General features: G+C 41.9%; 1 protein-coding gene across 2 annotated transcripts in view; it reads left to right on the top strand.

Annotated features, from left to right (window-relative positions):
* Nucleotides 1-27,929, top strand: part of Lama4 (laminin subunit alpha 4) — a 151,505-nt gene that overhangs the window by 18,494 nt on the left and 105,082 nt on the right. For both annotated transcript variants that reach the window (XM_075945457.1, XM_075945449.1), the window contains exons 2-4: nt 16,894-16,995; nt 22,354-22,478; nt 27,167-27,247. In XM_075945457.1, coding sequence (XP_075801572.1) covers nt 16,894-16,995; nt 22,354-22,478; nt 27,167-27,247 — 308 coding nt within the window. The remainder of the gene's footprint in view (nt 1-16,893; nt 16,996-22,353; nt 22,479-27,166; nt 27,248-27,929) is intronic.

Here is a 27,929-nt window from a genome sequence, read left to right as displayed (position 1 = left end):
TGTTTGAAAATGGTCTGTCACCACTCTGCAGTCGTTGGATCCTGATCTGAAAACCCATTCCAACCTTCTGAGACATCGGTGGTGTCTGACGCACAGCAGACCCGTAAAACAGTCATTAAACAAATCTACCGCTAACATTTTGCAAATGAGAAAGTGAGATAGGATCTCGTGGTTACGTGTGTTATATGGTTACACGTCTCATAAAAAATACACCAAAGGCAGAATAGGCGTTCCGCTTCCAATCTTCCATTTAAAACCAATCACAAACTCTCTGTGAGACGGACCCTTTCTTGGTGCTGAAGGACAAAGGCCTGCATCTCATGGCTCACTCAAATTTTCAAATGGCATATTTTATTAGTATAATTTATGGACCATATTTTTCCTGTGGATGCATCCAGATATGTGTCAAGCTGCCATATATTCTGCCAGAGCAGACATCTGCTTCTGGTGCATGAGAGGAAACACCTGCACACACTCCGGTGTCTATTACACAAAGGGCATCCTTTCCCAGGGCCGACTGTCAGATCCCTCACATGGAACAAGGAGGTGTCGGATACACAGCTGGGTGCCGTGCAATCAACTTCCCACAGGAGATGTGCTCTCTGATGAGGAATCAGCATTGTTTACTGAATAGTCACTCTCTAGCTGCTCATACAAAAACAGTTTACAACCAAAACACCAGTTAGAAATAATTATATCTAAGTTAAGAATAGTTGCTGCAAGCTACACCAAATAACGACAGAGTGCTGACAGGCCGTGTTTCCTATCCGGAGTCAGAATGTGAATCTGTTAATCGTGTTTGCTCTACCCATCACTCTCATCCCCCTCAAAGATGCCTAGAGAGTGGTATACAGATGTGTGGTTTAGGAGGCAGAGACAGGAAGATATCAACAGGTTCAAGGACAGCCAAGTCTACATAGTGAGTTTCAAACCATCAAGGACTACAGAGTGGGACCCTGTCTCAATTGTGTGTGTGTGTGTGTGTATACATACATACATACATACATACATACAGCCCTGGCTACCCTGGAACTCTCTAAGGTAGACCAGGCTAACCACAAACGATCTGCCTACCTCTACCTCCCAAGCGCAGGTATTAAAGGTGTGCCACCACCTCTGGCATCATCATTTTCTTTTCCTTCATCATCATCTGGTAGTATAGCCTAGTGCAACAAGCATTAAAGATGATCTTGCCTGGTTCTATGCAAACAGCCTTTGGTAAGGGCCTTATTTCCCTGTGGCTCTTGCTAACTCTGGCATTCAGTGACTCTGCAATGGCAGACATAGTCAAGACAGCCACACTCATGTAAGCACCTGTTCTGTGAGGCGGCTGAGACTTCAGTGACAAATCAACTCCTGCTTCTGCTCTAGAGGAAGTGTGTGCTCTGAGGGAGGAGAGCGGTGAACTGTACCTCCAAATGCCACAGATGAGCCGTGGAGCTATAGACAAGGAGAGCTGTAGCTCACTAAGAAGCCACAGTCACAACAGACGGCCTTTCCAGACAGGGAGCAAGCACAAAAAGAAGAGAAGACACTCCGATAGCTATCGACCCGCTGCCCTTATATTGCACCTAACTACACAAAGTTAGTTGATCCTCACAACCATTCTAGAAGATAGCGTGGCAAAGCCGCCTGTTCTTCAGAAAGGGAGCAGGAGCTGAAAATAAAAGTATCTGGGCAGTTTTCCAAGAGGTAGAGCTGAAACTCTGACATCCAGGTGATCTAGAGAATTCCACTGTTCCGGGTTGTCTTATGAAGCACGTAACTGCAGAGAAAGTGTGCTCACTATAGGAAATAGTTCACAGGACAGTACATCAGTTTCCCTGAGGTCTAAAAGCCAGTGGTATCCTGAATGCAAGCGTGTTTATGGGAAAAATTCATTTCTCCATTAGATGAGGATGTACTAAATGCCTGCTCGAGAAATGGTAGACACAGGGAAACTTGAGATTGCAATACAAGTAGACATTTGTTAAGCTATCAAGGGAAGCTTTCTCAACATATCCTGCCATTCTGAAGAAGTAGCATCTAATCATGTGTATTCCTGAAGGGACAGAGGACCTGTAGAGGTACCAGGAAAACAAAACAAAGGACAAAATATTTGAAAAAAAATCATCATCTATGACGTTTATTCCCTTTAATATCTAGTTTGCAGTAGTTATATCAAAATCTATCAAAACCAATTAGTTGAAACAGGTTCTTGTTTTAAACACAAATGCTTATCCATTTTGATTCTACCAACTACACGGAGAAGTGCTGCGTTTCTCAGATTTCTGTAAGCTGTGAAAAAGATTACATAAAGTATAAACCATCTTCTGCTAGAGCCATTCCAACACTTAAGTGGACAAAATTAAATTTTTAAAAATATTTTCAGTCCTTTATTAGTTATCCCAGAAATACATCTTGGAGGAAACCTTTTTATCCGCACTGTTTCCTACCAGTGACCCCCAATGAAATCACTAAAACTTCTGTTGTCAATAAAGTTGATGTTTCTAATGCTCTTAAAAAGAACTTTCTACTCTGACAAAGAATAATAATCACCCAGGAGATAATTTAATTTTTATTAAATGTAGAGCTGAATTCAAGATATTGGAGAAGATAATAGGTGTGCTAGGGTTAGGTGTTTGGAGTAACTTATACCCAAGAAAGGCTGAGGAGCAAAGAAGGCTAAGTAAGAAGAAAACAGAAAGGAGAAGTGTGGGAAGTTAGGGGGCAAGAGATGGAAGGACAACAGAAAGGTTGAAACCACTGGAATCTGCTGAGATCTCCCACCCTTAGCGCCAAGAGCTAAACACGCACTGTGAAAGAAAGCTGCTTTGGAAGCTACAGCTTTTGCCCATAACACAGCGTTTTACCAGTGAAGAAAGGGGACATTGGGTCAACTGAAAAGACCATCCTTTCTCTCTCCATCCCCAAACGGTGGGTAGACCGCATCCATGACACCGCTCTGCTCAAATCCTTTGTTCATTTCTTCTCCTTTAGAGAAGCCATATCTACATTCACCCATTTTAGTCAGATAATTATTTCATTATTTTGAGACAGGATTTCATGTGTTCCAGACTGACACATGTGCCTCAAACTCCCTATGTGGCCCATGATGACCTTAACCTGTTTTTCTAGCTTCTACTTCCTCCCAAACGTGCTGGGATTAGAGGTATGCATCCTAACAGCTATGGAGATTGAACCTGGGGTTGTGTCTCTGCAGGGCAAGCATTCTACCAGCTGAACTACATACACAACCCCAACTGTTTACATTCTCTTTTCCCTTCACATAATGGGAATAATGTAAAAAAGAGGATAAATCGGTTTCAATGTAGAAGACTAAAAGGACTTTATCTCAAATTCTACAACCCAGCTTTGTTTATCTTAAATTACTGCAATCTTTTTCAGATTTTCCTCTAGCTCCCAGCCAGTTGGGGAGAGCTTGTGAGTCTAGCCTGTGGGTCACTCTTTGTACATTATGTCCATCGTAGGGCAAAGCTGGCTGGAGTTCCATTGCTGGCTCTCTTGGATTGTGAGATTGGGCCCCAATATTCTCCTTAGGGAAGAAAACTGGTGAATGAGCCTTTATTATTTGAGTGTTGGCAGAACTTGAGTTATCTGCCAATTGGAAAGGGAGGATATTGTGCATAACTCTGGGAATTTAACTTTGTGTTAAGAGAAGTCCAACCAGGAGTTGGAGAGATGTCTCAGTGGTTAAGAGCTGCTCTTGCAGAGAACCCACGCCCAGTTCCCAGCACCTTCATGGTGGCTCACATTCATCGGTAACTCCAGTCCCAAAGGATACAATACTATCTTCTGACCTTTGTGGGTACTGGGCATACATGGAACACATACATACAAGCAGGCAAATACTCGTACACATAAAACAAAAATAAATATTTAAAAAGAAAAGTCCCGTCAAAATAAGTGGGTGCTGCAAGTCCCCTAAGTTTCACTGGTAACATCAGGCAAATAAGTTTACCAATAAACTGAAAAACTAGTCAAATTAAATTAAATGTGCAACAAGCAAAACTTAGATATTGATGAGTGCTTTCCCTGTGAAAGGATGTCTGGGAAGTTGAGGGTGGGAGGGGGACATCACTGCCGTGAAGGGGAAAACAAAGGAAGAGCTAATTAAGTAAGGAATTCTTAAGCTCATTTTGTAAAGCATGTGTAATGATAAGGTCATACAAAGAGAGTAGCCGGAAAGTGAGGGAATTTACACATGTTCATCTGAATCACTGTCGGGACCACATCAGTGACTTCCTAGGAATGATGCTGGAGGAACCTCACCAGGTCTGGACATGGAAATCCAGGGCGTTTTCCTTTCTTTTCTTATTTCTTTCAGACTTTCATGGCAATTTAGACATTCTTTTTATAGCTTAGTAAATAAAATATTGCCAGTCCAGAGGCCAATATTCATCCTGCCCTATATCTCACTCCCATTCTTAACCCGTAAGAAGCCTGGTTTCTTTACTTCCCTTTTGTGCTTCCCTACTTTCCTTTGTATGTGTGCACACCGATACAAGGTACTAAATATCTTACATGCAATAAATGTAACATAAAGATAATACTGTGTTTCTTTCCCTTGTAGTATAAGATGCATTCATAACTAGGAATATCTTTGCCGTGATATTTGCTAGATTACTCTCCAAAGTGATGGCATGTTTGCTCTCAGGAGGCTCATTCTTGACTGGTTCAAATAGATTGTCTTTTCCAGCTGGCATCTCCAGAAAACTTTGGTCATCTGTCAGTCACTGAGATAGGTAAGGAGGGTGTAAAGATAAATAAGACACGATCTCTGTCTTCACAGTCCAACCAGAGATCTCAGGGTATCAGGGGTGTAATTTTAAAAATTGTAATATCGTGTTCCACGCGCTCTAACAAGGTATCTGTAACGTGTCCTGTGCGTGACAAGTCTGAGAGACTGGGAAAAGTGTTCCCAAGGGAAGGAGGGGAAAAAAGACACTCTTGACTTCTGTGATGTGTCGCATATGGGAAGTTATGGGAAGAGATTTTTATTAGAGCAGAGAGAGCTATAGTTTATCCTGAAGAGACGTTGGGTTTCTATAACATAGCCTTGGCTGTTCAGCTCAGGAATTTTATTTGTTCGTGTAGTCATGAAGAGGCAGAGATGTAGTGTGATAAGATCTCTTAAAAGTTAATTCTGAAATAAAGAGTAAACTAAAAGGAAGTGTGTGCGTGCGTGCATGCTTGTGTGTGTGTGTGTGTGTCTGTGTGTGTCTGTGTGTGTCTGTGTGTATGTGTGTGTGTTGGGGGAGAAGTGTAAGTACAATAACTCAGAAAGGAGAAATACTTGCGATCCTGATCTGATCCACGATATGGAAACAAGGAAGAACTGTTTTCGTAATATTTTAGAGGTACACATTAATTCTGTGGGATAACAGCATACAAGGGTGCTAGGAGATGGGAACTATCGAACCCACGAGGCAATAGAGATGCTTGCAATTAGAGAATTTAAAATTCTACTAAAACTTACTAAAATCCATTTTTTTTCTATGAACATAAAGCAGCTATCCTAAAAATGTCAGGGACAACATGCTCCTCCATGGAGAACTTTCTGTGGTTTCCATTCTGACAACTCCTGCAGTTACTTTAAGTATCAACAAACAGCAGATACATACACTTCAGTTGGCACCTCCCACCTGCTGGGCCATCCATCAACAGTGTGTGTGTGTTCCGCACAGATATGAGCTTGGGGAATTCTAGTCCTCCCGTCCATTCCAATGCATGGACTGTGAGGTTAGAGAGCAAGTTCCTGACAGTTCTAGATCCTGTGAGTTCACTTCTTGGTTGTTCTCACACCTGCGTGTGCCTGCAATCAGAACACAGATTTGAAATAGACACCCATGTCACAGTGATTGTGAAGAAGAAAGGCAGCATGCAGTGTGTTTTCTTTCCTATTCTGTGAGCAAATTTCTTTCTCATACCTGAAGGATTCATTCTTTTGGAAGTGTTTCTCAAAATTACATTTTTGTTGTTTATTTTTTTCAAGACTGGATTTCTCTGTGTAACAGCCCTGGCTGTCCTGAAACTCACTTTGTAGACCAGGTTGGCTTCAAACTCACAGAGATCCTCCTGCCTCTAACTCAAATGCTGGGATTAAAGGCGTGCACCACCACTGCCCAGCTAAAACCTACATTTGTAAAAGGACTATTTGTGTAGTTTAGCAATGTTAATCCATCACATTTTTCTTTTTATGTTCTTTCATCTTTATTGTTAACATGTAACATAATATGAAGAGGAAGAAAATACATTTGGGAAAGTTTACAGTAATGTTAGCATGGGACACGTTCCGTTCTATGGAAGCAAACAGAGATGGATAAGTATGAATGACATGAACTTAGAAGCAAGAAGTGACATAAAAGAGTCAGATTGGAGATATGTAGAGATTCACTAGTCACAGTGTTGTAGGAGATTGCCTGTTCATTTCCTGGATGCCCAGACTCCCGAAATAATCACACAGAAACTATATTATTTAAATCACTGCTTGGACAATCACTTAAGCGTATTGCTAGCTAGCTCTTATATCTTTGGTTAACCCACTTCCATTGTTTTATATTTTATCATAAGAGTCATGGCCTACCGGCAAGGTTCCAACTCTCAATTTGCATCTTTCTCTTCTGGAGGCTCCATGGCGTCCCTTGACTCTGCCTTCTTTCTCCCAGCATTCAGTTGTTTCCCCGCCTAGCTCTACTCTACCCTATCACAAACAAAGACAGTTTCCTTATTAACCAATGGTATTCACAGCATACAGAGGGGAATGCCACATTGCATCAGGAGACTGGTGTGCTTGTGGGAGAACCTGACTTCATCTGGCAAAGCCATGTTGATAGAAAAGGGGGAGATGTGAGCCCTGGGAAATGCCAATGAAGTAAGGACAGCAGAGGGTGAGACTCGCTCACTCTGGTGTCCCCAAAACTAAAATGGAGAAAAAGATAGAAGAAAAACAAGCCTAGAGAGTTTCTCCAAGAGAAGACAGAACCTCAAGGAGATAGTTAAAGAACATTAAGCATGTAAATGAGAACAGGACTTGGAGAAGGCAAGCCTGGGACATCCCTGGACTTCACTGTTAGCCCCTCATTGGCAGCAGAAGCCATATGTTAGGTAGAAGTGTGAATTGTGACAGAAGCCAAGCCAGTGTGAGCAAATGCAGGTGAGAAGACTGTTTGGGCAAGAACAAAGGGAATGAAGGAGAAGCAGAGCTGAGGGAAGGTGCGTTTGCAAGCTTAGCCTAGAGAGGCCGTTGAGGCTTCCCTACCTAACTTGGTCTGCTCTCAGGACAAGGATTGTGCAGAGATGGGTGGGGATGTTATCTGAATCTAGAGTGCCTACCCAATGGCTATGACTAAAGTCGCCCCAGCCTGTGGCACTATTAGGAGGGGGTAGAATCTATAAAATGTGGAACCTGGTAGAAAGAACTTAGGACATTGGAGAATATCATCATCGAAGCCTGTATTTGAACCCCAGGTGTCCTCTCCTCTTCTCTCTTATCTTCTCCTCTCCTTTCTGATTGCTATGAAGTAAACAGACCATCTTCTGCCTCATGCTTCTGCTATAATGTCCCGTGATGCCACAGAGACAAGACCATGAGGCCAAGCAACCCTGAACTGAACCCTCTAAAGCCCCCTTCATCTTTAAAAGTCACTTTAAGTTACTTGGATATTTTGTTATAGTAACGGAAAATTGGCTAATATAGTGTAGGAGGGAGAAGGGAGGGAGGAGGAGAGGAAGATAAACTGGTCAGAGTCAAAGAGACACAGATGTGTGGATTCCAGAGCAAAGGTTCATCCTTCTAGTAAATATGGGGGAAAATCTGGGATAGTAGAAGGCATAAAGATAAGTCAAGAATAGAGCATTAAAAAAAAAGTGAGATTTCCCAGCCAGTGGCCTCTATGTTCTACTGAAAGAAGCAAGATTAGCTAACGAGAAGAAAGAAGTTTGGGGCGCATTACTCCTTTCTCTAAGCCCTCAGCAGCATTTCTCCAGTGGTTTGTGAGCCAGAAAGAAAGGACACACAGGGAGAGGGCTTTCCTACTCACTCTCTGCACGTGAGCCTCTCTTCCTAGTGAGCCTGGGTGAGGAACACTGACGTACAGAGGGGCCCCAGACAGAACACAGAAGTGGTGGCACCAGAAGCAATGGTTGGTGCTCCACACCAAACCAGTGCCAAGTAGCTTGGCTGAGACCACTGAAGAAAAGCCCTAGTCACCCATAACAATTCCACCTCCAAACTTAAAAAAAGAAAAGGTGATGTAGGCAGACATGGACAAGACGGCAGACCATTAAAAGGTAGTGATTAAACAGAATGATCCATGAAAAGCATTTAGCACAGTGCTGGTATCTGTCCATAAATATGAGCTATTGCTATTCTTTACAAAGTCCCGGGTGCGGATGGTGGCAGTGGTTGTCACCAGGCAGCGTGGTTCCTCCTAAATGGCTAAGGCGTCATCACAATTCCCCAAACGGCTGCACTTGAGGTCATCCTCTCTATGGGATCTTATAGCTGGCCCCGAAGGCTGAATCTCTTCCTTTCTTGGAAATGTGTCCACAGCAGTTGCCCCTGGTAAGTTAAATCAGACTGAGTCAGTTTTCAGATTTAAAAAAAAAAAAAATTGGCAGAGTCTAGATTGTGTAATCAAGACCCGAAGGCGAGGAGTGAAAAGAAGAAGCCAGTTACACAAGGCAATATAAGCAGAGCCCAGATCAGGGGCCCAGATGGTAGCAGAAGACTTATTTCGAAAAAAGCGAGGGAGGAACCATGGAGCCACATTACCGTATAAAAATGACAATTGATACTATAGACGAGCAACTTTAAAGTATTCTAATGATCTGAGGAGAAAAGGTTAGGAATTTCTCATCAATATTAAAAGCACAACCATCCCAAATCCACAGATGGAACAGTTGTCTAGCTGTAGGGCCTTGGGCTTCTTGTTTGATCCCTCCAACTTTAGAAATAAAGAGGACTATTTCAACAGAGCCTGAGTCTCCTGGGATCTGTGGTCCTAACAGATGACTGATGCACAGGGTAGGAGGACAGTTTCTTGAGATCTGGGTGGATCAGTGGCTTCCACCAGTGAGAATACCCAGCAGCAAATGAAGAATGTTGAGCAACGGACATGCAGATATAGCACGAAAGGCTCTCTAACTGTGTATCTACTCTGACCTAATCGAAAGGTATGGCTTATAATCAGCCAGAACACTATTCCTCTGAGTTCCTGGGCATCTGAATCACTGTCCCCATCTTGATAGTGATTAAGAAGGCTAGAATGCTTTGCAAAGTGGACAAGGCATGGTGGTCGTGAGCCTACACACCAAGCACGAAACTCTAAAATCAACTTAGAAGAAAGCAGCACCATTATTAGCACGCGGCTTTTATCTGCTTTGCTGTGGCGGTCAGGAGAAAAGCCTCTGAGCCAAAAACATAACTCTGAGCAATGTTGAAACCACTCTCCTAATCAAGCTATGGTGAAATCATTGTCAAAAATCAAAAAATTAACTTCACCTATTAAAATGCAGGGAATTTCAATTACGCAAACAAGTGCTTAGAAATACCCAAGGGAGGGTATGTGGTAATTTGCTCCAGATTCAAGTAAAATTAGTCAATCCTCCAACTTCTCCCAGAAGCACATTGCATAAGGAAGCTAACTCACTCAGTTAACTCGGTCTAGTACCTTGCCAAGGGTTTCACATGTGAAAAACACGGACATATTAAGCCCCATCTTGGGGGAAAAAAAAACAGAACCAAAAGTTGTCAGTAGTTTAATTCTGGGCTGTTTCCCATTGCAGATATTACTGTGGTTTTGTTTTTAAAAACAACAACAAAGAATCCAATGCATTTCGTCTTTGTTTTTAAGTTTGCTCTTAGGATCAGTCCTCTGCAGCAAAATCTAAATTGATGTGAACCGAACTATCTGATTCTTAAGTCTGTCCACAGATGTAAACCAGGATTGTGAAGGACCTCAGAGACTCTGAGCTGTAGTTCATCCCCCTAAGTGAGAAAAATATTTAGTTATTGTTCAGTTGGTTTTATGTTTGCTTGTTTTATTTATTTTGTGCAGCTGCTGACAATATCTTTCTTAAAATGATTTTATCATTTAAACAAAAAATGGAACCTGTTAACACTGAAATTAGGCCCAAAACATTGTTGCCTAGAAACAAGAAGAAAATAGATTTGTTATATACACACAAAGACCTAAAGCAGAAAGATAACTTAATGGTTATTCTTATATTTGAGAAATACCAATTTGGGAAGTAGCAACAACTCTGAATATTAGTGAGTAAATTCAGACTTCCACTTCAAGTCTCTTAAATTAAAGCAAAAAAAAATGGTGCATCAGAATTCCAAGTCTAATTCAGGAAGGAAGATGAAGTCATGTTGATATTTATAAAATGTTTGTAGATCCTTGGTTACAGGCACAACGCAAATATCATTTGCAATTGGCGGTGGCAATTATTGGTTAGGTCCTGTGAGCACAGCACTGGGGATGGAGACCACGCACTTCATCATGGGAGTTTGTTATAGTTAATTTACTGTCATTTGCTGCTGCTGGAGATCCCTATCCGTGTCCCTACAGGTCATAGGTTCATCTATTTGGAGACCTCAGGATGTGTCTCTTATCCTCAGCTGGTACCTTCAGGTTCTTCCCAAATCCCATCAATTTGCCACTTAGTTTGTTCCGATGAGCAATTAGGGACCTTAGTTCCCAAGAGGATGCATTAGAGCATGTAAAATTATTTACTCACCAGACTGTTCAACAGAAATTCTGAAGATCCCAGATATTTAGGACTATGCAGAAGTGATGTTTGTGGTCAATTAATGTGCTCTCCTGTGAAGCACAGAAGGGTTTCTGTGAAGGTGTCAAACAAAATCTTATTATTTAGCTGGGTCCTTGATTTATGTAATAATTCCAAATACTTCCAAGTTTGCCATAGTCAAAGAATAGAGACTGAACTATTCTTTGAAAGAAAATTAGCTTAAAAATTTTTTACATTTATTTTATTTTATGTATACGAGCGTTTTGCCTGCATGTATGGATGTGCCCCATGTGCATGCCATGTGACCTTAGAGGTCAGAAGAGGGCACTGGATCCCTGGAAATAGAGTTATGGACTGCTGTAAACCACCATGTGGCTGCTGGGAATCAAACCTGGGTCCTCTGCAACAGCAACAAGGGTTCATAATCACCCAGGCAGTGCTCCAGCCCCCATGATTACAATTTTAAAAGAATCCCAAAGTGTTCTGTATGATGGCATTATTGTCAGAATGAGTCTAGATGTCCCCAAGGAGAATTATTCAAATGAGAGCAAAAATAATAAAACAGTTGTACAAATGGCATTGTTTGTAAAAACTTAATCTTAATTCACTCTAATTCCATTATTAAATAATTTATATCATGAGCTGATGATGGCTTCTGGGAATAATGACATTTATACTTGCAAACATACATTATCACCACCCGTTCCTTTAAGAATAAGTGCCATCCATGTGTGCCTCAAACTCACAGAGTTCTGTCTGTCTCTGACTCCCAAGTGCTGAGATTAAAGGCATGTACCACCACGGCCCTACTCTAATTTCTATAAATGGAAAATTAGATAAGTAATTTACATACATCATTTGGTAGTTTGACTGTGACTGACCCACATAATCTCACAGGGAGCGCCACTATCAGGAGGTGTGGCTTTGTTGGAGCGTATCACTATGGGGGCAGGCTTTCAGGTTTCCTGTGTGCAGGATACTGCCCAGCGTCTCAGTTGACTTCTGATTGTCTACAAGATGTAGAACTCTCAGCTACTCCTCCAGTACCTCATCTGCCTACCTGCTGTGGTGTTCCCTGCCCTCATGATGATAATAGACTGAACCTCTGAAAATGTAAGCTACCCACCCCTTCTAAGCGTTGCCATGGTCAGGGTGTCTCTTCATAGCACTAAAAAGCTTTTAACTAAAACATATTGATTGACTTTCACTCTAAGCCAGACTACATACCAATGATAGAGTGAGCAAATGAAAATCATTTCTCACTATCTTCACAAGCAGGAGCGAATGGCACTGGTTAATCCAATCTTAATAGAGCTGGAGGAAGCTATAATAATGGGGCCACTTAATAATCAAGAAATACAAAAGGGACGGGTATGGTGACACACACCTTTAATCCCAGCACTTGGGAGGCAGAGGTAGGTGGATGGCTCTGATTTCAAGACCAGCCTGGTCTACAAAGTGAGTTCTAGGGCAGCCAGGGCTGTATTGTCTCAAAACAACAATAGCACGCACCAGAAAAAAAAAAAGGTCTACAGGTGATTCAGTGGAGAGCAACTTATCAGAATGACAATGTGACTGGACAAACCGTTTTAAAGGGAAATTTACCACTCAATCATTTTCACACATTAATAACATATAGGTTTAAAGATTAGATTTTTAAAAATAATATTCTTTTGGAATGTAAAGGAGAAATTTTACACTTTTTATTCATTTTAGCCCACTTTATACTGCTCGTAATAATAAAAATTTGCAAACAAAATTATCCAGAAGGGAAGGCTTGCTTCAGTATGTTAATGATGCAATACAAGTTCAAATTTAATGAAAAAAAAACACCAAAGATTATAAATCCAAGCTTGGCATTTCTTATCTGCATTTCTTCATTTAGCTGACTTACAAAGAAGACCACAATATCCCTATCTGCATTATAAAGATAACAGCTTACTTCCCGGGTTGACTGTGGACTGAATGAGAAAACTGTACACGACCTACGTTTGTGTTCAATTAGCTAAACATTAATTAGTTGTTGGGGTCACCATGTAACAGTGAAGAAAGATTTGTATTGACCTGAACCTCTTACAAAGCAGAATGACATTGTGAGAACCACACTGAACAAGCATCCTTCATGCTGTAAGCCTATTACTAATGTTTCATAAGCCACCAGGGTCCATCTTTCTTCTTCTTCTTTCCTCCTCCTGCTCCTCCTCCTCCTCCTCCTCCTTCTCCTGCTACTCCTCCTTTTCCTTCCTCCTCCTCCTCCTCCTTTTTCTTCTTCTTACATGTCTCTTCTAGTTCAGGCTGACATCAAACTCACAGTGCACTCAAGAATGACCTGAAACTTCTGCTCCTCCTGTTTCCACCTCCATACTGGGATGACAGGTGAGCACCACCATGCTTGTTTATTGAGTACTAGGGATTTAATCCAAGGTCTCATGGATGCTGAGCAAGCATCCTCTCAACTGACTATCCAGCCCCTCTGAATTATCTTAAAGTTTACTCATCCATGTATTGTTATCATTGCTTTTTCTGTAAGAAATTGGGAAAAGGAGTTGAATGTGGCATCTAAACGCATGCACAGGGGAAGAAGGGGTGGCTCAGGACTTACAAGCACTTGTTGCTCTTGCAGAAGACCCCAGCTTGCTACGTAGCACCCACATGGTGCCTCACAACTATTTGTAACTCCAGTTCCAGGGGATCTGACATCCTTTTCTGAGCTCTGAGGGCACCAGGCACACATGTGGTGCACATACATACACACAGGCAAGACATTCAATACTTACCTCTTTTTTAATTGTTAAGAAAGTAAAAGCATACAAAACACCATTTTCTAGAAAGAAAACAGACACCCATTAGTTTGATTTACAAGGAAGACTATTATCTCCCCCACAGGCCTTTCCATGGCAGAGTGGATGACAGCTATTACTCGGGAACAATACTGAGATACACAGTTCTGCTTTTGTCTGTGAAAATGTTTGTGTCTTAATGTTAAAGGGTCTGTTTTGCTAGTTCCTACGAGTTTTCAAGCAGACACTTAATAAAGAAATCTTGGACTTCTTAAAAACCATGGTGGAATGTTTCCAGGTAAAGAAATAGTCTTAAACTTGACTTCCTTTGGGATCATTTAACTTCTCTCAGAACACTCATCTCCACTGGAGGGAATCTCGGAAACTCTGTAGCAGAAGGTATGAGAAATCCCATCATATGCCCAAATGATGGCATCAGAACCTCTGCATGCCCTGTCTGTTGCACTTATTTGGTTTTTTAAAAGATGTCTCCTGTCTGGATACAGGAATTGTAAGACATAATCCTTTTAGATGGACATAGCCAATAGGAAAGGAATTCACTAGGTTTCCCTTTCCCTGTCAGCAAGAGGCCAGACACCTGCTCAGTAGAGCCCTAGCTTTGCCTCCCATCTTCCTGTCTCTCATGATGTAATCTTAAAAACAAACCATCCTCTGCCTCAGGTCACACCTCAGCCTGGGGAGTAGATAAACTCTCAGACTCAACTTTCCCCCTAACTTTGGCACAACGGGACCAGCACAAGGTCCTGTCTGGACAGTGGCTGCCGGACTATTGGGAAGGACCAAATGAGCTCTAAGGTAAAGGGTGGGTTAGGAATGTATGCCACTGAGTTTCCGAAAGCCCGTATGCCCCAGTTATGCTATGGGGCTCTAAACCATTCAAATACTACGTATTGACTGAGAAATTAATGCAAACAAGGCACCATTCAAGATCTCCCCACCAAGTCCAAAGTTAAAATTTTTTGTTTGTTTGGTTTGCTGTGGTTTGGTTTTTTGAGACAGGGTTTCTTTGTGTAATGGGCCTAGCTGTCCTGGAACTCACTCTGTAGACCAGGCTGACTTTGAACTCACAGAGATCCTCCTGCCTCTGCCTCCCGAGTGCTGGGATTAAAGGCATGCACCACCACCACTCAGCCCAAAGTTGGAATCATTGAGGAAGTTTTTTTTTAATGCAACTCTGTTATTTTTCTGTGGATCTGAAATTATTTCAAAATGCTAGTGTGTTTATTAATAAAACATGAATCCTTTGGCTTTGACGTCAGAAGAGCTGAAGTTGGAACTCCCCAAATGACTGTAATATGCCCAGCTGCAGACCCAGGAGCCACTGTTTGGAAACTACCAGGCTAATTTTTTATTCAGATGTTCATTACTGTCAGCCACTCCTACTATAACTAAAACCCTGAAAATTGCAAAACACAGCACATTTATGGGCCATCAAATCCATTTTTATTAGTCATAAGCAGGGCTGATCTTAAACAAAGCTGAGAGAACTGTAAGGCACCGCAGACATAGGGATCTTACTGTCATGTGTCTCTGCTGTGTATGTAGAGCTGAATCTATAGCCTGATCTCTATCAATAGCAATCGAGATGAATTATGAATGTTGCAGTTAGATTGACCTGCCTGGATACTGAGATAAAAACAAAACAAAGAAAATCAAAAGAGACAAAGAAATAACATGTGAGATCAAATGTTCTACATTAAGTCTTTCCAGTGGCAGTTTTAGTATCTTTCTCTTTTCTTCCCTTTCCCTTTGGAGAAACTGAGGAAAAGGCTTCCCATCTACTACAAACCCTCCTGATAAATTCCGTGGTCCCTCTCAGCCTGTCATTTTCTCGTTTCAGCAAAATTTCTTTGACTTTACATCATCATTATCTTTTGTACTTTTTTTGAGTGAACACATTAAATTTTAGTTTTTGGATGCAGACTGATGGTTTTTGTATGATAAAATACTTGCTTTTCTGTAGCATTAGGGTACAGATTGAAACTTTTATGCTGTAAATCACCATGTTTCTTTGCAGAGAAAAGAAAGGAGAGGAAATGGGTTCACAAGACACTCAGAGGGACTCAAGCCAGATACAACAAAAACTGTCCTGGTAGCCAGCACAGTTCAAACTACAATGGGTCAATGGGGGGCGTGACGTGAAATGTTCTCTGTAAGTCTATGGAAACAATCGAGATTCTTATCTGTCTGGAAGTCTACTTCCAGGTCTGTGATGCCATTTTTTTCCCAACACCACTGAGACATCCCAGAAAATCACAAACTAAAACCTAGCCGCATAGGAAGAGAGCAACCTCATAACGTTTCTCCACAGGAGGCTCTGGTGACATTGGAGGGCAGCAAGGTGAGGGTGACTTCATTATTGTGCAGGTCCACGGGTGCCCAATCCCATGAGCCATTTAGCTTCCCTGAGGTTCCTTGCCCAAAATGAAGAAAAATAATATATTCCCACAAATTATGAAAATCAGGGAAGTATGTGATCACCACACAGGCCTGGAATGTAAGACATCTTTAACTTCCTACAGCATTGCAGTCCGGAAACACTGAGGGGTGTTTGTTTGTTTGTTTGTTCTGAGTGTTTCGTCTTTTAATTGCATACGTATGTCTGTAGTGGGGAAGGGCACACCTGATGTGGCACATCCGTGGCGATCAGAGGACAACTTTGTGGAGCCAGTCTTTTTCTTCCACCTTTACCTGGGTTGCGTTCTGGGGACCCAACTCAGGTCACCCGGCTTTTATGGAAAGCCTTTTCACCCTCCGAGCAATCCCTCTAGTCCCGGACACGGGCTTCTTTAAAAGCTCACATTAACGAGACAAGTTATGAAAGGCACAGCTCTAAGCTATTAGGTCAGAATCAGTCATTCAGAAACACAGGACCTTATTTATAGGGAGCATCACACAGTTTCTCACCTAAGAAAAACCCGGTGGTGGTCTCATTTGACTTTGTGTTCTTTGGATTGGAAAAAAATAGAAAATTCTCTCCCCTTCTCTCTCCATCATCTGTCTTTCTCTGTCTGTCCTTCTCTCCCCATCTCTGTTTCTCTGTCTCTGTCTGTAAGTCTCTCTCTCTCCTACCTAAGATCTCCTCCTCCTTTCTTACACTGCTGGAACCTTGTTGAGTGTTCCTCTTGCAGAGCGTCAAAGAAGAAAGAAAAGTGCACAACAAAGGAGACTGTGTATCCACCTCTGTTGCTGAACGGCTGTACAAATAGCACACGTTCATGTTTTGCTAAAAAAAAATCATTTAATAATCGCCTCTTATTATTGCTTTCCTCATAAAATGCTGACCAGGATGTCTCTTTCCAATACTGAAAACGCATGCCGCTGTCTGTTTCAGAGATGCGGTGCTGGATTCTTTCGCACGTGGTCAGGAGAGTGTTCTCCCTGTGACTGTAATGGCCATTCCCAGGAGTGTTTGGATGGCTCCGGCTCCTGTCTGGTAAGTCCGGGACGCGCAGGAGAAAACGGCTAACCAAGCTCTTTTCCTACACTTCAGTTTTTCCTGTAAAATATACTGTGTCAGTGCGTTCTGATTGCAAGGGGCCCCCGAGGCTCTGCATGAATGTGCATATGTGCCCCAGGAGGGCCCTGCCTTCCTTCCCCTGGCAGCTGGCTTCCTGCTGTCGACCAGTGCTGATGGGTTGAAAATAATACACAGCAGAGGACCCCCCCCTCCAGATTCCTTTGTAACAGTAGAGTTTGCCAGGTGTTTGGCTTTATCCCATGTCAACAAGAATATAGCTGTTGTCCCATAGCCTGTTGTAGCATGTAAGATAATCAGGTCGGTGGATCAAAATTATTTTTTTAAAGAGTTATCTAAACCAAATAGCCAGTGAAGATGAAGGCTTTGTCCTTCTGCTCCTTATAATTCTGCATTCAAGCCTGAAAGAGGCCTTTTCTTCCTTCACTAAGATGAATTCCCCAGCAGACAGCTTTCCAGAGAACCAGATACTGACGGGGAGAAGTCTGCTAGTGTAAAAGACTTTGCTGAATACGTCACGTTTTCAAGACTGGATTAGCAACTTAGTAAAAGTTACCACTGAGGTACTGACCAGAGTGGCTCCAGTAGAAGCCATGAAAGCATTTAAAGTTTGTGTGCTCTAAACAGGTTCCTCTTGCACAACCATAGAACACAACAGCTCTGTGCTTCAGATTCCTGTATGGAAAAAGAGCCTTCCCAAACCACGAGAGCAGTTGTATTCAAACTACAACACTACCTACCTAGATACACTCACAACTACAGAATTATCCCAACTGAACACTCATTATAAGTGGCCTCTGAGGTGTGTTCCTTAAAGGTCCATTTTAATTCACATTTCCCATTAAGATGCAAATTAAAAAAATTATGAACCTAGTAGTTGTCACTTTTCTAGAGATGGGATTAATTGGCAAAACACTAAATTATTTTCTAGTTTTTTTTTAATCATGGTATTTCTTTTCTCTCCCCCCCCCCCCATCATAGACTTAAATAACCATTACATCCAGGATGTCCTCCACAGCCCTGTAGGCACACACAGCTGCCAGAATCTACCCCCCTTTTAATGCTTTCATCTCCGGTTTCCTGTTATTTTAATCCTAGTGACATTTGGGGGGGAAATCCCATGCATACACTTGAACTAACCATGTACGTTGCTGATAATGTGACCAATTAAAGGCTTTTTGTTACCTGCTTCATTAAACTGTAAGACAGAGGGATCGCTAGTCCCATCAGCTGCCACTAGGCAACTGGCAAAATGAAGGAGTGAGTGGAATACATTGAAGATAGGGTAAGCTCGCTCGCTCATTCCGCCAGTGTCCATCATGAGCGATGTCGAAGCCACAGCTGTGATGATGTTTTCAGAGCAGGAACAGTTGTGGTTTTTGATCTAAACATGAGCTTCTGAGATGATTCATTGTGACAGGGCCCTTCTCCAATCCTGGCAGTGCACCAGGATGTTAAACACTCATAGGTGAATCAGTTGTCAGCCTTCCTGCAATGACTTTGTTCCAAGACAGAAAGTGTATGTAGAAAGAAATAACATTCCTCTCATATTAATGGTAGTGACCCCATTACATTCTATTCAGAGAGAAATGTCTACCCCTCTAACTTAGTAAAGTGTGCTCAGTGGGAAAATAATAAATATATACTCGATGTATTATATGTATATACATATATACTATATGTATAATAAATATATTTGAAATTCAAGGAGGAAAAAAATCACGCACAACCTATTTCCCAAGTTATCATATTTATATTCTTATAAGTTTAATTTTTTAAAAGGACACAAAATGTATTTAATTAAACAACTAAAAGATCAGACATGCACACACCAAAAACACCACAGATGATTTCTAAGGCTATTGGTTACTCTCCACAACCTGATGGGAAGGCCCTGTTGCTGAAGACACCGATAACTTCTGTCATTGGACGTGAATAAATTGAACTGGTATCTAACTAGAAGCTTCACTCCTACTCGCTAGCTTTGAGGGCTCTGGGAGGTAGTTTCCACCCTACCAGAGGAGAAAAGAAATCATTAGTATCACCCAGCTACAAACCCTGAGACAACAGCAGCTTGCCTGAAAATTCCACAGGTGCAATAGTGGCATAGATGTTCTGGGTGTAACCAAACACTACCTAATTGGCTTTACGGTTCATTCTATGACACTGAACTCCTACCTGGCACTGCTTTAGTAGCCAAGAACCCAAGACTAGATAAGCCATGGGCCATGGGACAATCTGCCACTTTTATTCTGCTAAAGACATACAGCAAGAAAAATGACTATTGATGACATATTGCTATACCCAAGTTTTGGTCTATAGCAAATTAAAAAAAATGACGTTTTTCAAAGAACCATCAGTTTGATTCCATGATATCCAAAGGTTAATAGAAAGTCAAAAATGTCAAGGTTTAAAGAATGCTAAAGTTGAATAGCTTGGTGGAGCCCCCTTCTGCTTTGTACATCAGTAAAGAATCCAGCAGAAAGTGAAGGCAGATATAAGGTTCTCGGTACAGTTTCCATCCTTGCCCTTACAACAACTTATTGCTCATCTTCATTCCCCACCTCACTAATGACAGCAGCATTGTGCCAGAAGCCCCACTCTCTTCATCAATTTCCATTTCTTCTCCAACATTTACTTTGATCCTAGATCCCAACAACTCACATTGTTAGCTGCCTCTCTTCCATGACCTGATACTACCTCAATTTGGGACCACTGCACCCTTCCCTTACACTGCTTACCTCTTCCAACCACACATCTAACTACAAGGATCCCTCTTCTTAAAGTACAGATTTCTGCCTCTAACCACCCTGAACACACTGCTCCCTAAGCCATCTCTGTGCTTTGACACTCTATGCCTAAATTTGTCTTTTATGGGGGATTTCTTGAAGGACAACTACATTGTTCAGGTAGCAATGTCTCCACTAAGCCTTCACATTCTTCAGTCATATCCCTGAGCCCACAAGGCTCTTCTTTGTTTCTTTCATAAGCCTGTGCGTTCCTCAAATACAGAAACTGGGTCTTCCTCGTTTCAATACCAGTTGCAGCTCCTTATTCATCATGTATCAGCTTAATCCAGGTTTGTTAACTGAATAAATGCATTAGTTACTGAATTGATGAGACGGTGGCTTCCATGCAAAAATATCTTTTAATGAATATTCTGATTTATGAGCTACTTATGTCACTTCTTTGTTAGAATGAGATAAACTACCCTTTGCTGCAGACTGAGGCTCGGACCTAATTCAGAGTAACTAATTAGCTGCTAATACTCTCCAGACACTTGCAGCTCTAACTGGAGCCCAAGCCAGAAGCACTGGCAATTATGCAGGAGTTGGAATGACATGTAGACTCTCAGGTTGGAGCCCAGATGTCCTGCGTCAGAATCTGCTCTCTCGCCAGTGCACTAAGAGGCACGTGTGCCCTGAAACTCAAGGAGGGCTGGTGGACGTACCCCATTCTTAAACATAAGGAACTTCATGAACCCTTTATACTTTTATAAATTTTATACCAACGTTTTATGTAGATCCCTGCTTCTTAAACTGTGGCTCCCGGCCCTTCCCACCCCCATAACTTTTATTGTCATCAGGTTTGTTTCTGGTTTGGAAAATGGCAGAGTGTCAAAGGTGAAGGAGCATTTTGAAAGTTCAGGGTTAAAGATTTTCAGAGCAAGAACCCTGAAGGCCATCTAGTCTAAAGCTTCATTGTACAGAGAAGGGACTAGAGAGACAAGAAGATCAAGGCACTGTTCTGAGTGAACTAATTGGAAAATGAAGTTAGGGTACTTTCTTTATGCCTCTGGCACTATCTCTACCAGACTCCCAGCACCACTGATACCAATGCCTTCTAGGGAATTTCATAATAAATTGTTTAGAAGGGGCAGGTGAGAAAGCCTGTGTTTGCACTCCAATATTTTAGCAGTTGAGAGAGATTGTGATTGCTTTGCCCTTGAACATTGCTACCCACGGCTACTACAAATAGGACTAAAGCCTTGAAGGGGAATCAAAAGCATCCATCAAGTGACTGAGGAATAGCTCATTTTTGTGACCTAATAGTCAGTTTATGATCTTAGAATGTTTTTTTTTCTACACAGACCTGTGTTCCATCTGTGTAACAAAGATTCAAACAAATTTACTGATGGTTCCCAAGCATTCTTACCAGTGTCTTATGGTTCAGGTACATGGTAGTTTACAGCTCATTGTCTTTGCTGAGAAAAACATTGTCCCCAAGTTCAGGCTCATTTTAGATGTTCATTACTTTTATTTTCTCCAGATACTAGTTCACTACCTCATATTTCTCCTCTTTCCTCAATTAATTTCCCTAAATATTTCCTGAGGGATGGCTGAACACATGACAACAGTTTTAAAGACTGCACAGGAACTATGTCAACATACTCTTGCCTGCACAACAAACTTTGTTTTTATGAATTCTCGCTGGCCGCACAGTCTAAGCCAGATTCTAATTTCTTTTCTGCTGTGCAATTACATACCTAATAGTAGGCCAAATGCTTGGAAGCTCTAGCCAGGATAGCTTGTTCCCCATATAGGACTCCTCCCCCTGGGCTGCTGCCCTGTGTTAAGGACCTACTCCACCCATGTTAATTGTAATACAGTGCCAAATAACCCAGTGTGCTAGAGAAGGGGGCTAAGGGGGGAAGCAGATAGCTCAATGTGGGCAGTAGAACACAGGCCAGACTGTGAGGGGAGAACTGCAGAGAACATTCTGGAGATGTTGAAGCCTGCTACAGTCAGGCAGAAGGAACAACCTAGTTTATGCTGTTCTCCCTATTTGTTACCTCTATCGCAAATGGAAAATTATGCGAATCAACCTGCCTACCATTTCTTATGTGTTGTTAACCAAGCTAGCAAACCACCAGTAGAAGAAGGTCCTTTATCTTCCTTCTACTGCACATGGGCCCCAGCCTGACGTCTTTCCTCTTTCATGCCCATAAATCCTTAGTGTTTCCGCTGTCATGGAAATACAATTTGTTCTCATTTAATATTCATTCCACATCAGTAAGCTTAAGCTTCCAGAACAACTAGAGTATGGCAGCTCTCATTACCTTTCTGAACCAAGACGGACAACTGATGACTTAGTCCTCTCTGCACATAGACGCCCAAGTGTCCCTTGCCTGCCAGTGCACACTCAGGATGCATACACCCACCTTCATCTACACTTCTAGCTCCAATTAGGACTAACATGGATGCTTTATGTTGCCCCACACCATGTATTCGGGCAGGCCTGATGGCCCTTTGTTTGAAGTAAGCCAGGGTGTTACATTTGCTGTCTGTGAAATGTCTTCATTCTTCTGTCCTACAGCACTGCCAGCGGAACACAACAGGGGAACACTGTGAGAGATGTCTGGATGGCTATATTGGAGACTCCATCAGAGGTGCACCCCAGTTCTGCCAGCCGTGCCCCTGTCCCTTGCCCCACCTGGCCAAGTAAGTCCTAACGCAGACAGCCTCTGCCTAGAATAATGACTGTTCTCACAATTATTCTTTTGGCTCTACACAGAGTTCCAAGGTTTGTTCACAGCCAAAACTGAATGCTTCATGTTGGAAAAAGAAAGCGCTCTGGCCTACAGACATTTGGGGGGAGCTTAAGCACTTACAGGTACAACTGTTGCCAAACTATTAAATAGATCATAAAGTCAATGAAGTCCTCTCAGTGGCACAAGCAGAGCCAATCTCATTCTTCTCTAGCTTTCCTTCAGCCTACACAATGGCTAATAATACAAACAAGCTCACTGTGTTTCCAAAAGCATTGCCCCTTCAGACTCTTACAGAATAGTCGTTTCCTCCAGAGTGCAATTCAGTCGGAATTAGAACACAGACACACAGAAGGAAGGCCTTGAGCCAATCCTGGCTCAGTTGTGGCTGGAGTGTGGAGCTCCAGAGAAGAAACATACAGCCATAGGGCAGAAACGGAAATAATGCAATTTATGAGCAGAGGAAAAAAAACCCAGTAAACGAAAATGGTAGTGTGCAAGAGCTGAGAACATGGCATAGTGGCAAAGCACACTCCTGACGTGTACAAGGCCCTGGATTTCACCCATTGCACTGAAAATTGAAAGTGTAGAATTAAAATAGTATGGTGCATTTTGTTTTTCAGACAGAAACCAGCTCTCCAATTCTCTAACACCAAACTGGTGTCCTGCAATCTATTCTGCTCTGAATGAGAATGCCAAGGGGTAGCAGAGTCCCCAGGGCAATGGTTCAGTTCCACAAGACGGGCCCCATTCCAGGTGCCAGTCAAAAAAATGAATCCCCAGGCTACTCACATTTCTGACTATCTGACTACAAATTAGGAGTTCCCCCAAGGACTCTTATGTTTAATTATGCTATAACTATTCACAAAACTCAGAACAGCACTATACTTATGGCTATCAGTTTATCTAAGTGCTACAACTAAGGAAGAGCTGAATGCAGTAACCCATGAGGAAATATATGCATAGTGTAGGAGGGAAATACATGGGCACAGGAGAAGGTTCAGGAATTCCTCGCCATCTCCAAGAGCAGAACCCCTTTTCTCAGTGTCTCCAGATGTGAAGAACCCAGAAGTTCCTGAGCCCCACTGTTCTAGACTTCTCATCCAGGTTTCCCTTCAGAGGCGGGATGGGTCGGTGGTCATGGAGCTCAGAGCTGGGAACAGGCGTTGAACATTCTAGCCTTCTAGCCACCGAAATGTTTCCTCTAGTGACCACTCCCACACTGAATCCATTAAGTCTCCTCATTAGCATACTCAGGTATGGTGAAGATACCTGTTAAACACAAGAAGTCTTTTCACTTGACAAATTCAAGGGTTACAGTAGTTCTTTGCTAAAAGTGGTAGGTCAAAGATTAGATGTGTTTTTAAACACACCATAAGCCTATTGAACAGAGTCAGCAACCTACCCTCGTGTTTCTGGGTTTTTTTTCCGTGTTTCTGTTTTGACACATAATATCTACATGGTCTCAGACTGGTTCCCTTGTCTCTACTATGCACTGCTCTCCGTGAGACTCGGTGCAGCTTGTGGTTCCATTCCTTGGTTCTTTTACCTGCTCTGAACTTAGCTTTTTCCTTAGTAAGTCAATGAAAGCAAGGTGGAAGGGCCCATGGTAGTGCTGTGAGACCAGACATGGTAACATATGTGGACCATGTGCATGGATGCCTTGAACCCAGGAAAAAGCTGGAGTAGACACTGGCTTTATTAAACAGGGAGCACAGTAACTTTTCTAAAACTTGTGTTTTACTTACTCTATGCCAGGAACCATTGTATTTATAGACAACATTTACACAAGTGATAGTAAGTATAAGGGTAAATTAAATAAATTACTGAGAGAGCCCACTTACTGGGATGAGAAGGAGACCCGATGATGAAGTACTTGCCGTACTCTCTTGAGGACCAGTGTTTGGATTTACAGCACCAATGTCAATGCTGGGCAGGTGTGGAAGCTTGCCTCTAACCCCAGGGATCACATCCCTGGAGCAATCTGCTTAGGTCAACTAGTTGAATCACTGAGTTCTGGGTTCAAGCAAGCAGCCCTGCCTCAATACATAATGTGGAGAGCTATTAAAGAACATATCTAACATCTGATGCCAACCGCTCACCTACACATGCACACACACGTATATACACATATGCACACACCCAACAGTGCCCAATACATTCCCCCTCCACACAAAAGATGGCAACCGTATGTCTGCCTACTTGTCCTCCTTAATCACTTGAGGAATCAGCTGGTTTCGAATCTCACAACGTGCCGGTCAACCAGCAAAGTCTGAAAAAAAAACAGAAAAGACTAAGCTGTTTCAGACCTTTCTTAGTAATTTTACATGACTGGACAGTATTAGTAATGTGTGCAAGACGAACAGTCCTGAAAGGGAGAGCGAAGAACACAAGCATTAAATGTTCTGGTATTTTCACTCAAGAATGTCCTGATTTATGAACTTTCTCATCAGGGTAGTCTTCAAATGCTCATTAAGATTCTGTTCTCAAGCAGTAATCTGAACCACCTCTGATGAGACATTTACCATACTTACATTTATCTACCACTGTCTTTCTAATAACAAGTTCCACTCATTATTTAGACTGATACATACATACATATACATAAAACATATATATGTCAGTCAACTTCTCAGACAAGTGACTGCTTTGGAATCTGATAATTATTTTAGACTCATACATATATACACACACATACATACACACATACATACATTTGTAATATATATTTGTATGTATGTATGTGTATGTATATATATATATATATATATATATATATTAGCAATAGAAATAGTTTTTGAGCTGAAAATGAGAGTGGGACATTTGACTTTTTGTAATATATCTGATTAATGCTTGAGATAGTTCCCTAACTAAATTAATAATAAAACCAGACCAAAGATTAGACCTTTGGGGGACCAGCCAAATCTTGTCAGTCCTGTAAGCACAAACTAACCCATCTCTGCCCCATTTGAAGCCAGTTTTCCTCAACAACAGAGCCATTGCCACTACAGAGAAAACTGTAACTCAGAGAAGGCATCAGGCTTTAATTCTCACATCCAATACCAGAGATTCCCCTGTCTTTAAAACATAAACAGTTAATGCTAGTGAAAATAGAAGGGACTATCCATGGCTTGTGCTGCACTGTCCAGAGCCTGCACCATGGAAACCAATCAGTGGTCCTGCCATTGTTTCCAAGGGCCATTTGCATAGAGTCCTCTTGTTTATCCTGGGGCTGGCCAGACATCCTCTGTGCAACCAGCCCCTATGCTAATCACGCCAATTAAGGAAAATGGCATCTGTTTGAAACAGTAGGACATCAAATAAATGCAGAGGACTCCAGACACCCCAAGCAGATGTTTCCTCTTTGAGCTGTGCGCAGGCTGGATGGAGCACCTTCAAAGAAAGATACATGAGTATTTGTTCATTTGAGAGAGACTTCTTCTCTAGGTCAGCTAAGGAATAAGAACAGGAAAAATAAAGGGTGAAATCCCAAGGAAACGTAATGTCACTGGAATGTTTTCACCACACTGCTGAGAAAATAAATTGTGAGCCTTTCAACGAGGAGCACACTCTGTTTTGTACCAATCTTATAACCACTGTTGAGTAAAAACCTTTGCTTTTTCTCAGTCATCATTAGGGTGAAATTGCTGACATGTGCTGGAAGATGCAGGCAGAGGTCACGAGCAGAGGTCACACTCTGCTGACTGCACAGTGCAGAAGCTAAAAGTAATGTGAAAGTCACACACCACACACACACTACACCTCCACTTCACATAACTGGTGTGCCATTGTGAAATTTCCCACACCTGAAAGAGTAACACTCCGTTTCTTTGGTCTCAATAAATTAAGATAGATATTTATTCTGCTGGACAAATATTTTTATTACATTTCAGGCTTTATGTTCTAATTTTTTTCACTAACTTAAGGATAAAGAAGGAAGAGAAGATGAGAGAAAGAAGAAAAAATAAATTCCCAGGGGATGTGTGTCTGTGTGTGTGTGCACACGCGCATGCATGTATACGTACACCGTGGGCCTATTTCTTTCCTGAGGACTTGTTTTTGAAGTTCTTTGATCTACCTCAGCCAGTCCCTTCACTGGCTGAATACGTAAGGCACACAGAGGCTTTCTAAAAGGTTAAGAGATCGTGGATTATATTAGGACCAGGTCATGATCTTTTAAAAACAAAGGTTAGTGCAGAAAAACTGTGAAGAAATTTTAATGTGTACACAAAAATGGTGGAAATATGAGAGAATTCTATACAAGTCTAAAGTTATTAGTGAATTTTCTATTTATGGCTTTTCGGCATATATTTTAGAATTGTACTTAAAAGGTAAGTATTATAAAAACATAATTGAATATATATGTGCTATATAATCTGCTATGTTAGAAACTCCTAGTGCTTCAGGCAGAACTAATAAACCACCTCTATATGGAGAAATGCAATGATATACCTGGGAGATGGCCCCACATGGAGTGGGTGTTTTGTCTCTGCTTAGTGTCCAGTCTGTTCTGAAGGGCAAGAATAATCACATGCGTTGGAGAGCAACCAGGTAGAAATGACCTAATCTAAAGTGAAGACAACCCTCTCACCTTACAAATCAATATAACAGAATGACTTCTAACGTTTCTCATGACTCTAGCTTTGCAGAATCCTGCTACCGGAAAAACGGAGCTGTTCGGTGTATTTGCAAAGAAAACTATGCTGGGCCTAACTGTGAAAGGTGGGTAAATAAAATCCCTTATTTTTTTCTTGTGGGACCAGAGAAAGCTTTCTGTGTTTATATGCATCAGCCCCACCGTGTTTCTCTTCAATCGGTTTTGAGATTGATGTATAAATTGGGGGTGGAGAAATATTTCAGAACCCCAAGTGGGATGTTGTCCTCAAACTCCATGACCCACCCAGTACTGTTATAATCGTGTTTCCTTGGGATCCAAACCAGCATGGGGATAGAAGGACAGGAAAGAAGAAACTGAATCTGGATATACTGGGGAAGTTCTCTGGATGATTTTAGTAAGCCTCCCCTCTCCATCAGAACAATCCAGCACTGTAATTCATGTCTCTCCCACAAAGAGCGGGACTCCCCGGGTAAACAGAAAGTGAATCGTCTGATCTTGAATCCTCTATTGCTCATAGAATGAGAAATGTACAAAGCGCTAATCAGTTATTTGAGTGGCTCCTCAGCCCATCTCTTACAAAATAAAAACCACAGACCTGGGTGTTCTGCATCCCTATTTGGTGCTTACACAAAATGATTTGAGTTTTTTGTTTCTGTTTGTTTGCTTGTTTTTTGTCTCCCCGGGGTTGGCGGAGGAGAGGCCTCAGCAGCTAGACATGCAGGACTTCCCACTGCATGGTTTCCTAGTAAGAATCATACCTAGGAAGGTGCCGATCATTCCACCTGT

The sequence above is a fragment of the Microtus pennsylvanicus genome, chromosome 1, assembly GCF_037038515.1.
Source record: "Microtus pennsylvanicus isolate mMicPen1 chromosome 1, mMicPen1.hap1, whole genome shotgun sequence".
NCBI classification, from domain to species: Eukaryota; Metazoa; Chordata; class Mammalia; order Rodentia; family Cricetidae; genus Microtus; species Microtus pennsylvanicus.
The sequence above is the reverse complement of the archived record's forward strand: the minus strand, read 5'-3'. Positions and strand labels throughout refer to the sequence as shown.